General features: G+C 38.6%; 1 protein-coding gene across 2 annotated transcripts in view; it reads left to right on the top strand.

Annotated features, from left to right (window-relative positions):
- The window catches only part of egflam (EGF-like, fibronectin type III and laminin G domains), a 49,430-nt gene continuing 32,216 nt past the window's right edge, over positions 1–17,214 (top strand). Inside the window, exons 1-7 of one of the 2 annotated variants that reach the window (XM_079816303.1) lie at positions 1–566; positions 8,511–8,620; positions 10,100–10,186; positions 12,518–12,544; positions 12,629–12,746; positions 12,834–12,969; positions 15,745–15,911. In XM_079816303.1, coding sequence (XP_079672429.1) covers positions 473–566; positions 8,511–8,620; positions 10,100–10,186; positions 12,518–12,544; positions 12,629–12,746; positions 12,834–12,969; positions 15,745–15,911 — 739 coding nt within the window. In that variant the 5' untranslated portion in view covers positions 1–472. The remainder of the gene's footprint in view (positions 567–8,510; positions 8,621–10,099; positions 10,187–12,517; positions 12,545–12,628; positions 12,747–12,833; positions 12,970–15,744; positions 15,912–17,214) is intronic. The other variant, XM_079816302.1, reaches the window with a different exon arrangement.

A 17,214-nucleotide genomic window follows, 5' to 3' on the forward strand; every position in this document is an offset into this window, starting at 1 on the left:
AGTCTGTGCTGTAGTATTTCATCGACCAGTCTCCGTGTTGCTATATTGGTCAGAGTTACTGAAGCGAGCTCAAGTCTCCATCTGTGTAGATTAGACCCTTATCCTCTTAACTCCGAGTGTCCCTGCCTTCTCTCCTCACTGCTCCGCTCAAAACATACTCTCAAATAAGAAGAAACTTTGCGTCTGACGCGGATTCACAGACTTTCGACAGCCGCATGTCGTGGCGCTCCGTGGATGTGGAAGTTCTTCAGAGTTGCTCGCGCGCGTCGGGGCTCCTGTGGGGCCGCACACGAGGAGTGCGTCTGATCTTCAGCAGGCAGTAATCGCATCAGACCGGCTTCAGCGTGCATACAAAAACCTAGATCGAAATTCAGCGCTTTTGTATTCTCTAGAGGAGTTCAGAATGACGAGCAACAGCGTTTGAGGCTCAGATTGACGCGATCATATTTTTCAGAATCATAAAGGATTGAAAATGCGCCTCCAGAAGAGAGTGATGGTGCTTCTAGCATTGGTGTGGATATGTAATATCGCTCTTTGCGCAAGAAAGTCTGGTGCACGGAAGACAGGTGAGTGTGATTTTCATTAGTGATCTTCTTTTGTTCAGATTTAGTCTCATCTTTGGTGATTACAAGATTATGCAATACAGTGACCCCAACAAATAGGCTATTTTTGGGCACATTAGGACATGTCTGATCAGTAAATGCAATAGGCCATCCTCACTAACTTTTCTTTTTTTGGTGATTACTGGTGAAGTCAGTTCTTCTCAAGTCCACAGGTGTTCAACCTCATTTTGAGCTGTGTCTACTTTTTTTGCATTCTTTATAATAAATGACACTATTTTGTTAGCTAATGCGATGACACGCACACATTTTTAAGCATGCATCAGGTGTCTGGATACTTTTTGGAGCTCCTTTATGTCCCATAATCACACCGGACGAATATGTAGGCTGATCGATGTACAGGTGATTTGTCACAGAGACATCTGAGGTCGCAGTCATACAGCAGGGTCAGTGCTGTATATGGCACTTCCATATGCCCTCCGGACGATCTCATGCCCAATGCCCATGGCCAACAGTTTAGAGTAATGAAAACCATCAGTCATTTCAGCTAAACAAGCCCTCTGATAACTGACACTTCAGATGAAATGCTGCAAATTGGTGCTTGTCCCTTTGGTAGCCTTCGGTATACGGAGACGCTTAACCTTAATGCGCTTTTTAGTGGTATAGCCAAGAAACTGGAAGCGATATTTAATTTGGTGGTCTTGATTTATTAAAAGACTAACTAATTCAAGTCTATAGACAGGTTTAGTCAGTTTCGTTTCAGATCTTAAGGTTCCGCCCTATGAAAGTGGAAGGATTGAAAGTGTAGAAGTGGACTATTGGAAGTTAAATTTCCTTAAGATTGCATCATCTGTTGAAAAAGATATTTGCCTGGAGACTTTACTCTTTAGTTCGTATTGACTCAAAGTTGTTAATGAGACATTTTTTGCTCACCGAAGGCCCTTTCAAAAGTTTTCTTACCATCAAACTTAAACGTCAATTCCAATTTTGTTACACAGTTTTCTGTCGCCTGAAAATCCATACCGTAATGATATCTGCATCTTTCTGGGTTGCTCTCGAAGGATGCCGTTAAATCAAATCTGGAGTAGCCAACTGTGGCTTTTCTGTTAGCTTTGGGTCTGTCTATACTCCTAAAAGTTGACAAAAGAATACATCTATGAGTTTTACATTTAAATGATTTTCTTTTTATAGTACACAAGCAAATGCAAGTTGTAAATCATGGGCTGTGTTCACAATCGCACGCTGACATCGCACTTATTCTGCATTAAATAGTATGCATACTGTGCAGTAACAGAGCATGCTGCACGAAATACTGTATCCCACAATGCAATGCTCTTGACTTGACCTTTCATTATTTTGCGTGATGTGATTGCATCTCTTTTCGACTCCTCATTTGATTGGACTTCAAATGTCAAGACGTTTTTACACAAAATTGTAATAAAAATGCAAAGCAACTTGATTTCCAAAGTGCAATGTGATGGTCATTTGACAACAGGATAGCATACTGCTTTTTGAAATGTTTGAACATTCACTGGCTAAAAGATATTGGGTAACACTTTACAATAAGGTCCTGTTAGTTAAAGGGTTTGTTCACCCAAAAATGAAAATTCTGTCATTAATTACTCACCCTCATGTCGTTCGACACCCGTAAGACCTCCGTTCATCTTCGGAACACAAGATATTTTGTTGAAAGCTGATGGCTGAGAAAGGCTTCAGATAGGCCTCCATTGGCATTCAGTACATTTACACTCACAAGACCCATAAAAGGCACTTAAAACGTCGTTACAAAGTCCATCTCACCACAGTGACTCTACAATAATTTTACGATGCGACGACAACAGTTTTTGTGCGCAAAAAAAAATCAAAATATCACCTTTATCCAACTTGTTCTTGTCTTCCGTGTGTGCCTCCACGACGCATGCGTGAGAATATGACGTAGATCCGGCGTTCGGACACATGACCCAGAAGCGATTTGTTTACAAGCAGAGGAAGACGCGCGTATTTAAGCTGTTGAATTCTACATTGATCGTGCTTTAGGTCTCGGCGTAGTTCTCAAAATCGGGCTAAAGTGTGCATTTCATGGATTCCCGAACCCCGGCGCTACGTCATATTCTCGCGCATGCGTCGTGGAGGCACACACGGAAGACAAGAAGAGGTTGAATAAAGTCGTTATTTTGATTTTTTTTTGCGCACAAAAACTATTGTCGTCGCATCGTAAAATTATTGTAGAGCCACTGTGGTGAGATGGACTTTGTAACGACGTTTTAAGTGCCTTTTATGGGTCTTGGGAGTGTAAATGTACTGAATGCCAATGGAGGCCTATCTGAAGCCTTTCTCAGCCATCAGCTTTCAACTAAAATATCTTCATTTGTGTTCCGAAGATGAACGGAGGTCTTACGGGTGGCAAACGACATGAGGGTGAGTAATTAATGACAGAATTTTCAATTTTTGGGTGAACTAACCCTTTAACGTTACTTAAAGAGATAGTTCACCCAAAAATGAAAATGATGTCATCATTTACTCGCCCTCACGTTGTTCCAAACCTGTATGAGTTTCTTTTTTCTGCTGAACACAAAAGAAGATATTTAGAAGAACGCTTGTAACCAGGCAGATAGAGCGACCATTTACTACCATAGTAGGGAAAATATTACTATGGTAATGAATGGTTGCTCTCTCTGTTTTGTTACAAACATTCTTCAAAATATCTTTTGTGTTCAGCAGAAAAAAGAAATTCATACAGGTTTGGAACAACGTGAGGGCGAGTAAATGATGACAGAATTTTCATTTTTCGGTGAACTATCCCTTTAAATGTATTTCTCATAGGGTAACACTTTATTTTACAGTGTCCTTGTTACACATGTTACTAGTTACTACAGTAATTACTATAAATTGTGCATAATTACATGCAACTAACCATAACCACCTCCTAATCCTAACCCTGTAGTAAGTACATGTAGTTATTATTGCTCAGTACTTAAATGTATAATTACACTGTAATACAGACACCTTAAGTGTAACCGCTCATTGTTAGTTAGTGCATTTTACAGTGTTTATTAATCTTTGGGCAACACTTGAATTTACATTGTCATTGTTACATACTATGTTTCATGTATTTACTATGATAATAACTACAAATTATGCATAATTACATAAACTACCCAAAAAACTAACCAAACCAATCCTAACCCAATAGACCCTTTTCACAGACTGTGATGATGCGTTTTAACGGGCATCAATATCGTAAATCCTGCAAAGTTTTTTGTATTTTTTTTTTTTTGTTAAATGTATGTACATTTATAACACCAATACTTTGTATTTTATTACTTTTGCTTCAAATGACAAAAAACAAGTTACCGCTGCTGTGAGGGTGTTTCTAATGCAGCGTCTATGATGGAAAAAATGAACATATTTCTCTCTTTTGACTGCCTTTATCAATCTCACTCTATTTTTTCCCTCTTTTTGAAAGTTGTGAAATCACTATTGTGGCGTTTTGCAAATGGGCACACAAAAAATATATTTTTAATGTATTCTCTCATTCACCGCTATAAAAGTTGACGACTATGACGACTTCCGTTCTGAGAAACCCAGAAATGTGAAAAGGGTCTACATGTAGTTACTTAATATTACTCAGTACTTACATGTATAATTACAGTGTAACAAACACACCTTCAAATAAAGTGTAACCAATCTTTGTTATTGTTAATAAAATACAACTGCTCATTGTTAGTTTATGTTAGCTCAGGTCCATTAAATAATATTAACAGATGCAACTTTTGATTTTAATAATGCACTAGTTGACATTATCTAAGATCAATAAATGCTTCAGAAGTATCTCTGTTGTTAGTTCATGTTAACTATTGTTAATGTTAAAGGATCAGTTCACTTCACTTCATTTACTCACCCCATCTCATCCAAGATGTTCATGTCTTTTTCTTCAGTCGAAAAGAAATTACGTTTTTTTTTTGGAAAACATTCCAGGATTCCAAAAAAACCCCAGACTCTATAGGGCGTTTTTCAAGCACCTTATTACGACCTTTATTTACATTTTAAAGTCATGCGCCCTCTAGCTGGCCTAAAAATAATGACAGTGTCATGTTATGTCTGTCATCATGAAATTACATATGACTGTCTTTACCAATCAAAATGCGTGTTCATTTAAATGCAATGTGTGGATTTTTTATCACCATTTGTTTTATTTCCATTTAGCAAAAATAATTTTTCATTAACAACTACACCCACCCCTAAACCTACCCAGTGATTTATAGTGCATATATACTTTGAGCACAAGCGTTCCCTGGGATCGAACCCACGATTGCATGATCACATGATTACATGATGTTGTATTTTGCAATGCTCTATCAATTGAGCTACGTAAAACCTGAAATATGACGCAAATAAAAGGAAACAAAGCATTAAAATGAAAGTGTCCTGTTGTTGATAGGGGCGCAACTTTAGTAAATGCTTCTATGGGTCATTGTTCATGAATTAAAATGAAAGTGTCCTGTTGTCGATAGGGGCACAACTTTAGTAAACGCTCCTATGGGTCGTTTTCAATGAATTAAAGGAAAAGTGTCCTGTTGTCAATTGGGGCGCAAGTTTAGTAAACGCTCCTATTGGTCGTATTTCATGAATTAAAATGAAAGTGTCCTGTTGTCGGTAGGGGCGCAACTTTAGTAAACGCTCCTATGGGTCGTATTCAATGAATTAAAGGGAAAGTGTCCTGTTGTCGATAGGGGGCGCAACTTTAGTAAACGCTCCTATGGGTCATATTTCATGAATTAAAATGAAAGTGTCCTGTTGTTGATAGGGGCGCAACTTTAGTAAACGCTCCTATGGGTCATATTTCATGAATTAAAATGGAAGTGTCCTGTTGTCGATAGGGGCGCAACTTTAGTAAACGCTCCTATGGGTCGTATTCAATGAATTAAAGGGAAAGTGTCCTGTTGTCGGTAGGGGCGCAACTTTAGTAAACGCTCCTATGGGTCGTATTTCATGAATTAAAATGGAAGTGTCCTGTTGTCGATAGGGGCGCAACTTTAGTAAACGCTCCTATGGGTCGTATTCAATGAATTAAAGGGAAAGTGTCCTGTTGTCGGTAGGGGCGCAACTTTAGTAAACGCTCCTATGGGTCATATTTCATGAATTAAAATGAAAGTGTCCTGTTGTTGATAGGGGCGCAACTTTAGTAAACGCTCCTATGGGTCGTATTTCAGGGAAGTGACAAACGACCTATGTAGGCGTATTGGTTGGAGAGGACATGTTGAAACGATCAGTCATTTTCAACCAAAAAAAAAATACTTTTAACCTAAATTGCTCAACTTGCGCTGCTTTGCAACACACCACAGATTGCGCAATCACGCCGTAAAGGTCACGCTAGACGTAGGCGGAAGTACCGCCCCCGTGTTTACAAAGCACTCTTGTGAAGACTAATACAAACATCCTTTAGCAAAAAAAGGTAAAACAATGATGTCGGACGATTTTGAAGTTGGAGATGGAGTGTTTTTTGGTAAAGGGGCGTTTGTATTAGTCCTCGCACGTTCGCTTGGGGCGGTACTTCCGTCTACGTCTAGCGTGACCTTTCCGATGTGATTGCACAATCCTTGGCACGTCGCAGAGCAGCGCAAGATGAGCAATTTATGTTAAAGTATATTCATTTTTAATTTTTCTTGAAAATGACAGATGGTTTGGCTAGATAAGACCCTATTCCTCGCCTGGGACCTTCAACATTTTGGTTGCCTTGGAAGTCTATGATGTGGAGAAAAATCCTGGAATGTTTTCCTCAAAAACTTAATTTCTTTTCGACTGAAGAAAGAAAGACATGAACATCTTGGATGAGGTGGGGTGAGTAAAATATCAGGAAATTTAGATTTTGAAGTGAACTAATCCTTTAACAAATGAACCTTATTGTAAAGTGTTTCCAGATATTGTATTAAGTTTCATGGGGAATTTTTTTTTTAACCTCTTTCGAAAAGTTACTTTTGGAAAAGTTACAATTACTTCCCCACACTATTGCTTTTGAGTTTTAAGTTCTTCTAAAGAACACAACATGAAACTTCAATAATAATAATCGTTCACTGGTGATTTTGAATGGCTCATCATGTGAGATCCTTCCTAAACTGCTTTCCTTAAGTCTGATATGGCTCTGATTTGATATCTTTGCATTATGCTCCAGTAACATGCTTGGTTTGTATGTTGTTAGATTAGTCTCGGTTCAGATTTGAACTGCGCCACAAACACCTGCAGCTCATAACAGATATATCAGAGCCAAGATCATATGGAACGTGCATCAAAGAGCGTATTAGTCATACTCCGTCAAATGACATGATTTCTCTAATGACTATACAAACCTTTCAAGTGAGATGTCTTGATGTGTGTTTATTTTGAGGGAAAGCTATACCTTGTTAATGATCTGAAAGGAGAGAGTGATGCGTTTGGAATAAATGCATCTTTAATGCGTTCCTTCGAAACCACTGCGGGCTCCGTGAATGTGCCGGGAAGAGTTGAGGATGGGTTCCCGGGATACACTGAAAAACATCTGGTGCAGAAACAGTTTTGGTAACACCTTTATGTATGATGCATTATAAAGGTATTCATAAAATACATTATAATGCATCATAGCTTTTCATAAATGATTGTAACCAAAGTTAAATGAATAGTTTGTCATGTGTTTTTAATGCATTATACTTTCAAATGGTCAATAGATAAGTAGTGTAATAATGTATAATAACTGTGGTTACAATTATTCATGAGACCATTCAATGCATTATAAGGTGCATAACAAGGCATAATTTAACGCATTAAAATACTTCTATAATGCATTATATATGAAGGCTTTTAGTAAAGCGTTACCACAATTTTCATGCATAACTGCTTGTAAATGTCTCAGTTAATTACAAGAAACAACAACTAAAACATTGAATTACACATGGAATTTTAGAAAAACAGTATTTTCTTGTGAAATGTACTCCAGTAATCTTTGTTGTATTTACAACTTAGATTTTTTTTACCATGTAGAAACAAGTAATGCTATATTCCTAATATCTGTGTTGGCAGGTGAATTTCTTTCTTCTGCTGAACACAAAAGATGAAGTTTTGAAGAATGCCGCTAACCAAACAGTTGACTTCCATAGTATGAAGAAAATACTATGGAAGTCAATTGGGTCCAATCAACTGTTCGTTTACTGACATTCTACAAAACATATTGTGTTTAGCAGAAGAAAGAAACTCATACAGGTTTCAAAATGATGACAGAGTTTACATTTTTTGGGGAAATATCCCTTTAATCCTTGAACTTTCAGGGGCAGTGGCTCCATGTTTCCTTGACCATAAGGATGATTGTGGCGTTGTTTTTCTGTCATGGGTTGCAGCGACACACACACACATTCATACTCATTTTTATACTGCACAAACCGTACATTCTGTCCCCTTACACTAACCCTACCCTTAAACCTCCCTATCACACAAAATCTTCTGCATTTGTACATTTTCAAAAAAAACTCATTCTGTATGATTTATAAGCTTGTTTCCTAAATTTAGGTCTCCACGGTGACACGAGTCCCCATGAGTCTGTGTGCATTCAGATTGAAGTCCCCACCGGGATAGAAAAACATGAACACACACACACACACACACACACTGTACATCAGCACTGTAGACGTCAACTTTTTACTCTGAGCGAAAGATTTAGGAATGACCTTGTCCACACAAATCTTCTGCATCGGCCTGTTTTATATGTATATGTTTCTGTTTTCCTTTTTTTTCTTGTTACGACCTTTGCGTTCGTTGGTATTGATAAGAGATATCATTAATTGTTGTTTGCTAAGGTAAGCATGTGCAAGATCTGTTTTTGGTCTAATGTTGTTTAGTTTAATGTTGATCGGTATGAACTGATGAATGATAAAGTAGTATTTATATGATAGTATTTCTGATGTGATCTGTTGTTCCTCTCAGAGAGGTTGAGTCCACCGCTGGACATTCAGCTGGAGACGGTGAACTGCACTGCATTCAGTGTCCGGTGGAAAATGCCCCGCAGACACGTCAGCACTATCACTGGCTACAAGGTACAAATTGGAAAACTGTGCTTGAACAACTGTGCTTAAAAAAATGTTTTTGTAACTTTTAAATTGGTGCCTTTCAAAATATACAGTAATCATTCTGTTCATGCCTCTCTGCTGATTGAATAGCATATCGATTGCTCATCATGTGTCAGTGTTTAAGGGTTACTTCACCCAAAAATGTAAATTCTGTCATTATTTACTCACCCTCATGTCGTTCCAAACCCGTAAGACTTGTGTTCATCTTCGAAAGACAAATTAAGTTCTTTTTAATGAAATCTGAGAGCTTTCTGTCCCTCCATTGACAGCTACACAACCACTTTGACGCTTCAAAAAGTTAATAAAGAGATAAAACTAATCCATATGAATTGAACGGTTTAGTCCAAAATTGAGAATTCTCTCTGAAGAGACATGATCGGTTTATATGATGAACAGATTGAATTTAGGCTTTTATTCTCATATTTTATTCATTCACACTGTTAGGTTACTAAAAGCTTTGGGACATACTCATAATTGCGTCTTTGTGTCTTAGGTACGTGCATTTAAACTTGTCGCAGTTCAAATCCTCCACATTCACTTGAATTTATTTTGCTACCGTATCGGAGAGAAATGCTGTAGCACGTTGATCTGCCAGTCGAGTATCTTTCATGTGGAGACTCTCCTCATGTGTTTGCATAATGATGCATTTAAAAGTTAATGACCAAACATATCTATATAAAAGTTCACAATGTTGTTTCGGATTAAATTGAATGTGTAACATTGAATAAATATCGTTTTGTCAGTTTAGATGCTGATTATTATTCACGCAAGCCCTTTCTCTACTTAACCATTGGTCTCGCACATCCGCCATTTTTGTAGTTTTAACACTTTTTATCCATGTTTGTAGTTCTAATCGAATCCTCGTGCAATATTTTAGTGTACACGGATCTGCACTTCGGATTCTAACCGGGAAAATTTAATTTCAACATACTACAATTTGGGACACTATTTATAATTTTAGTTTTAATTAAATATAATAACCCTGGCTGCTATTAGTATGTTTCTCGAGAAAACAATTTTGTGAAGGCGGGATCAAACCCATCATATTGAGTGTTATGGTTTATCCAGTTCATATTTATTATGAGTACACCATCCGAAACGACACACTTCTCCTTTAATTACAAACAGAAGCGTTAACCATCTGACCTACTGCACAAGTGTGTGGAAGTGAAGCGCTTAGATCTTTGCTCCTTTATCCTATTTGTAGAGACAGTAGGAGGTGTCCTCATCTCTGCTTGCTGTTAGGTTACTAAGAGTCTCCATGTTAACTTATGTTAATGTATTAAGGTTGCTTATGGGATAAACACTAGCCTAAACCGTATTTTTCTTACAAGCCTCTTATTCTTCAGGTTTCTACACCGGTGCTGTATAGATGTCACTACAGCAATGATTTGAGAGCAATGAAAATATTCATGTAAATGTTAATTATTTTATTTTATCGACCAGGTGTTTTACACGGAGATGAGGAATAATCGTCCGACCAGCAACGCTGTTGTCCTGGAAGTCCCATTGAGTTTAGAAATGCTCACAACTGTATGTCCAACCTCTTTACTATTCGGTATAATACTACTACTAATAAAAATAACAATAAATTATTATATACTTATATTTTTTGTTTATGGTAATGATACGTTTGTTTAAATTTACCTAGGGGTATATTTGTATATGTAGGTATTTTATTTATTATAAACAACATAAGTATATTTTTATAATTATGATATTTATATTAATAATAATACATATAAATCAGTATACATTTTAAGGTACCTATGTGTCATCATGATTTATTTATTTATATAGGTAGATAGATAGATAAATAGCAATACATTTATTAATTTATAGTTATGTGTATATATAATATTTTCTGATATTCACAATGTATGTGTGTATATATATATATATATATATATATATATATATATATATATATATATATATATATATATATATATATATATATATATATATATATATATATATATATATATATATATATATATATATATATATATATATATATATATATATATATAATATACAGTGAGGAAAATAAGTATTTGAACACCCTGCTATTTTGCAAGTTCTCCCACTTAGAAATCATGGAGGGGTCTGAAATTGTCATCATAGGTGCATGTCCACTGTGAGAGACATAATCTAAAAAAAAAAAAAATCCAGAAATCACAATGTATGATTTTTTAACTATTTATTTGTATGATACAGCTGCAAATAAGTATTTGAACACCTGTCTATCAGCTAGAATTCTGACCCTCAAAGAGCTGTTAGTCTGCCTTTAAAATGTCCACCTCCACTCCATTTATTATCCTAAATTAGATGCACCTGTTTGAGGTCGTTAGCTGCATAAAGACACCTGTCCACCCCATAGAATCAGTAAGAATCCAACTACTAACATGGCCAAGACCAAAGAGCTGTCCGAAGACACTAGAGACAAAATTGTACACCTCCACAAGGCTGGAAAGGGCTACGGGGAAATTGCCAAGCAGCTTGGTGAAAAAAGGTCCACTGTTGGAGCAATCATTAGAAAATGGAAGAAGCTAAACATGACTGTCAATCTCCCTCGGACTGGGGCTCCATGCAAGATCTCACCTCGTGGAGTCTCAATGATCCTAAGAAAGGTGAGAAATCAGCCCAGAACTACACGGGAGGAGCTGGTCAATGACCTGAAAAGAGCTGGGACCACCGTTTCCAAGGTTACTGTTGGTAATACACTAAGACGTCATGGTTTGAAATCATGCATGGCACGGAAGGTTCCCCTGCTTAAACCAGCACATGTCCAGGCCCGTCTTAAGTTTGACAATGACCATTTGGATGATCCAGAGGAGTCATGGGAGAAAGTCATGTGGTCAGATGAGACCAAAATAGAACTTTTTGGTCATAATTCCGCTAAACGTGTTTGGAGGAAGAAGAATGATGATGAGTACCATCCCAGGAACACCATCCCTACTGTGAAGCACGGGGGTGGTAGCATCATGCTTTGGGGGTGTTTTTCTGCACATGGGACAGGGCGACTGCACTGTATTAAGGAGAGGATGACCGGGGCCATGTATTGCGAGATTTTGGGGAACAACCTCCTTCCCTCAGTTAGAGCATTGAAGATGGGTCGAGGCTGGGTCTTCCAACATGACAATGACCCGAAGCGCACAGCCAGGATAACCAAGGAGTGGCTCTGTAAGAAGCATATCAAGGTTCTGGCGTGGCCTAGCCAGTCTCCAGACCTAAACCCAATAGAGAATCTTTGGAGGGAGCTCAAACTCCGTGTTTCTCAGCGACAGGCCAGAAACCTGACTGATCTAGAGAAGATCTGTGTGGAGGAGTGGGCCAAAATCCCTCCTGCAGTGTGTGCAAACCTGGTGAGAAACTACAGGAAACGTTTGACCTCTGTAATTGCAAACAAAGGCTACTGTACCAAATATTAACATTGATTTTCTCAGGTGTTCAAATACTTAATTTCAGCTGTATCATACAAATAAATAGTTAAAAAATCATACATTGTGATTTCTGGATTTTTTTTTTAGATTATGTCTCTCACAGTGGACATGCACCTACGATGACAATTTCAGACCCCTCCATGATTTGTAGGTGGAAGAACTTGCAAAATAGCAGGGTGTTCAAATACTTATTTTCCTCTCACTGTATATATATATATATATATATATATATATATATATATATATATATATATATATATATATATATATATATATATATATTAAGTAACATTTAATATTTATACACACACACACACAATATTTAATTATATATAGATTATAGTGATTGTGAGGCTTCAATATACCATAGTTGAAGTGAACAATCTGACTTGAGCAGAACATGGATTTTGTCTTACAGGGGCAGTTTGATGGCCAGGCGAGCTTTGTGAGTAGATGTTTAATATCTGATGTTCTGTTAATGCCATATGGTGCTGTCCTGCATGGCAAGCTGTTCCCGTGTGTCTGTTAGGATGTGGTGATCGGGAACCTGAAGGTGGCCACGCAGTACCGTGTCAGTGTAGGGGCGTACGGTTGGGCAGGGGAGGGCAGACCCAGCATGCCCCGGGACATCAGCACTGGCTCTCATGGTGAGCAGACAAATCACAAAACATACATTTTGATCAGCATTATTACTACATACTACAGAATTCATAAACTTTTCTCTTATATTTTAGAAAAGTGCATGCCTCCTACACCTCCTACCCAGCCTAATGTGGTCGCCGTGTCTGACACAGAACTGGCCTTGTCATGGCAACATGGAGAAAGTGAAGGAAGTGCACCTGTGCTGTACTTCCTGGTGGCTTATATCAGGTAATTGTTCAGGTGATAGATGGATAATGTGACTTAATTAGACAGATGGACGGACGGACAGGCGGATGGACAGATACTGTAGATGGATGGACAGATAGATGGACGGATAGATGTAGTGATGGATGGAAGGACGGATAGATGTAGTGATGGATGGATGGATGGATGGATAGATGTAGTGATGGATGGATGGACAGATAGATGTAGTGATGGATGGATGGATGGATGGATGGACGGACGGATAGATGTAGTGATAGATGGATGGACAGATAGATGTAGTGATGGATGGACGGATAGATGTAGGGATGGATGGATGGAAGGATGGATAGATGGATAGCTAGACGGACATAGAGATGGACAGACAGATAGATAGATAGATAGATAGATAGATAGATAGATAGATAGATAGATAGATAGATAGATAGATAGATAGATAGATAGATAGATAGATAGATAGATAGATAGATAGATAGATAGATAGATAGATAGATAGATAGATAGATAGATAGACGAAGAGATGGTTGGATGGACGGACTGATGAATGTGGATATGGATGGATGGATGGATGAATGTATGGATGGATGGACGGATAGACGGATGTAGAGATGGAAGGTTGGATGGATAGATAGATAAATGGATGGATGGATGGACAGACAGATAGACGTAGAGATGGTTGGTTGGATGGATGGACGGATGGATAGAGGGATAGACAGACGTAGAGATGGAGGGGCGGATGGATGGACAGACAGACAGACGGATAGACGTAGAGATGGATGGATGGACGAATTGATAGATAGATAAATGGATGGATGATGGATGGATGGACGGACGGACGGATAGACGTAGAGATGGATGGATGGATGGATGGATGGACGGATAGATGTAGTGATGGATGGATGGAAGGATGTATGGATGGATGGATGGATGGATAGCTAGACGGACGTAGAGATGGATGGATGGACGGACTGACGAATGTGGATATAGATGGATAGATAGATAGATAGATAGATAGATAGATAGATAGATAGATAGATAGATAGATAGATAGATAGATAGATAGATAGATAGATAGATAGATAGATAGATAGATAGATAGATAGATAGATAGATAGATAGATAGATAGATAGATAGATAGATAGATAAATGGATGGATGATGGATGGACGGACGGATAGAGGGATAGAGGGATAGACAGACGGACGTAGAGATGGATGGATGGACGAATAGATAGATAAATGGATGGATGATGGATGGATAGATGGACGGATAGACGTAGAGATGGATGGATGGATGGATGGATGGATGGACGGATGGATGGATGGACGGACAGACAGATAGACGTAGAGATGGTTGGTTGGATGGATCGACGGATGGATAGAGGGACAGACAGACGGATGTAGAGATGGATGGACGGCTGGATGGATGGATGGACAGACCGTCTGATAGTCGTAAAGATGGATGGACAGACAGACGGATAGACGTAGAGATGGATGCTTGGGCGGATGGATGGACGGACGGACAGACAGACGGACACAGAGATGGATAGAAGGACAGAGAGAAAGATGAATGGATAGATTTGTACAATAGCAACTTTTTCATGTGAAAAACATTTTCAGTCGACTTCAGGGACAAAATAAAGTTCTGTTAATCTTCATTCGTTTTCTTTCAAAGAATGCATTCCCTGAAAGTCTTCTGTGCATTTATTAAAACAAGACTGACGGATGTTTCTCTGCGTGATCTTTACCCGGTCCTGATGACTCATGCAACTAATGCATTTCTGTGGTAGTTACTGTTCTAGAACACAACTAACCCATTCAGGCCAGTTCAACACAGTCTGCATGATCACACACATCCACACACATCAAACCCTGACCCGCAGGACACAACGGCCTGCTATGATGTCTGTGTGCATGAGTTCTTGATCAAAGACTGACTGAGTGGTGGTCCTCATTCTTTATTATTACATTTTAGACAAATAAGTCATAAAATCTATGAAATATATATTTTTTGAGTAGTATATTAATGCATTACAATTAATGCATTAAGATCATGAAAAACTGTAATACTATACAACACTAAATTAATTTAGTGGAGCGTGTCCAGACATCCATGTATTTGCATTTGGGTTACAAATTGGGTTTATAATACTAACATGTTGATAATTATGCAACATGATTCAATAGAACTGTGGCCTCCTGCAGATTAAGACCCATCCCACAGAGACTGTCTGCTTCTCAGATTAACAACCTTTCTCATAATCTGGCCAATGTAGCAGAAGCGGAAGTTGTCATGGTTTGGGAAACTTCTATAGTGGTGAATGGAAACTACAACAAATATAATTTTTGCTCTCCCATTTATCTCGATAGCAACAGAAAAAAAATCCCTGTTAGGTTTCTATGACGTTCCAAAAGAGGAAAAACCATTGAGAGATTGATGTCAAATTTGCCTCAGCCGTTGTATTAGAAACACTTAACCAATTTTCTGTCATTTAATGCCAAGGTAAGAAACTGTAGTGTTATAAATGTACTTTTTTAAAAGGTAGATTTACGTAGAGCTTCATCACAGTCTTTGAAAAGGGTCCAAATCAACGTCCTGTCAACTACCCACAACACCCTAGCATCATCGTTGCGAATTTTGCACAAGCAACACTTGCAGCTTCTTCAGAAAAATGTACAAAACTAGCGTTTTAGAGTTGAAAGCTTACAACTGTTCTTCGATTTTCTGATCAAGGAAAGCCGGATGACGGTTTGGTGATGTGTGTGTATGTGTGTGTTGCAGGCCGGAGATGGACACTGAGTGGACGTACATCAGAGAGCCAGTAGAGTCCAACTCTATGGTGCTCAGGGGTATGATCCCTGACACGGAGTACCAGTTTGTCATCAGAGCCGTAAATGCACATGGGATCAGCCCTCCCAGTGCCATTAACAACCCCGTGCGCACACTCGGTAAGTTACAGTACAGGACACGACCTTAGGAGACTGTAAAGCTGCTGGTTCACAATACAACCTATGCCCTTGATTTGGCCCTATAATATGTGTATGGTGGATAAAAGGTCTAAATGACTACCTATGTGTGGTTTGCATGTTTGATAGTGTACTAGTTAGGGTTTGGATGCTCCTCGCAGATTTGAGGAGGGTTTTTTTGTGTGCATGCTGGCTGGAAAGACCAGACTAATTAAATTAAGCATCTTAAAGCCTGCTCATTGTGAGGAAGACCCTCCTCAATGTCACACAAACACACTTGGTGGAAGCTTACAGCTAGTTACCCGCCCCCAACCCTCCAGCAGACAGATTAAGAACATAGACCCCCACAAGCACACACAATTACAGTCCGGTCACATCACATCAGATCACACTTACTCATTCAGCTATACAGTTTCAAGAGAGCAGTCGTAGTTTGGTTGGTGTTGGCTTCCAACCAATGGGATTCACTCAAAAACAACTGGATTAAGAGCACCTTGACCACCTCACATGTAACTTTAGGGTTGTGTGCCATTCAGAACTGAGGCCCTACACTCTAAAAAAAAAAGGTTCTATATGGCACCAAAAATGGTTCTTGGCTCGTAATCATAGGGGAACCTTTTTTTGTGCTATATAGCACCAATTTTGGATCTTCAGAGGTGCTATATATATAGCACCTTAGTCGAAGAACCACTGAAGCACCAAAATTGGTGCTATATAGCACTAAAAAAGATTCCCCTATGATTACAAGCCAAGAACCATTTTTTTGTGTCATATAGAACCTTTTTTTTTTAAAGAGTGTAGTGCGTTTTCGTTTTAAAACGCGTAACTTTTGCTACAGTTACACCTGGCATCTGCACTACTCCAGAGCTTTCGACTCATGAAAACGGAGACTTTTGGAAACGCTGCAGACCCTGTTTTAGTTTGAAAGCTCTTGGGTTGCGTTTCAGTGTAAACGGACCAAAGCTGAGACTTTTGAAAATAAAGCCAAGGCTGCCCAGATTTGCTCCCTGGATCATTGCGCATCCTTCCCTGATTCGTCAGGCCCCTATCGTACGACCATTACCGGAACAAGACAGTAACAGACCAAGAGCTGGTGTCATGAGGATTCCTGTCCCCTTGTGAAATAGTGTCCGCTTTGGACCTCAGAGCGGGTAAATCTTGAATGGGTAATCCGTTCAGAGCCTGATTACAATTCTTACAAAATCACATTTTGATTTTTGTCCTTTAAATTGTGTTAAAATAGTCTTTAATGTCTTGCAAATCATGTGTTTCATAGACTAGTATG

Source organism: Gobio gobio (genome assembly GCF_949357685.1).
Source record: "Gobio gobio genome assembly, chromosome: 4".
Classification (NCBI taxonomy): domain Eukaryota; kingdom Metazoa; phylum Chordata; class Actinopteri; order Cypriniformes; family Gobionidae; genus Gobio; species Gobio gobio.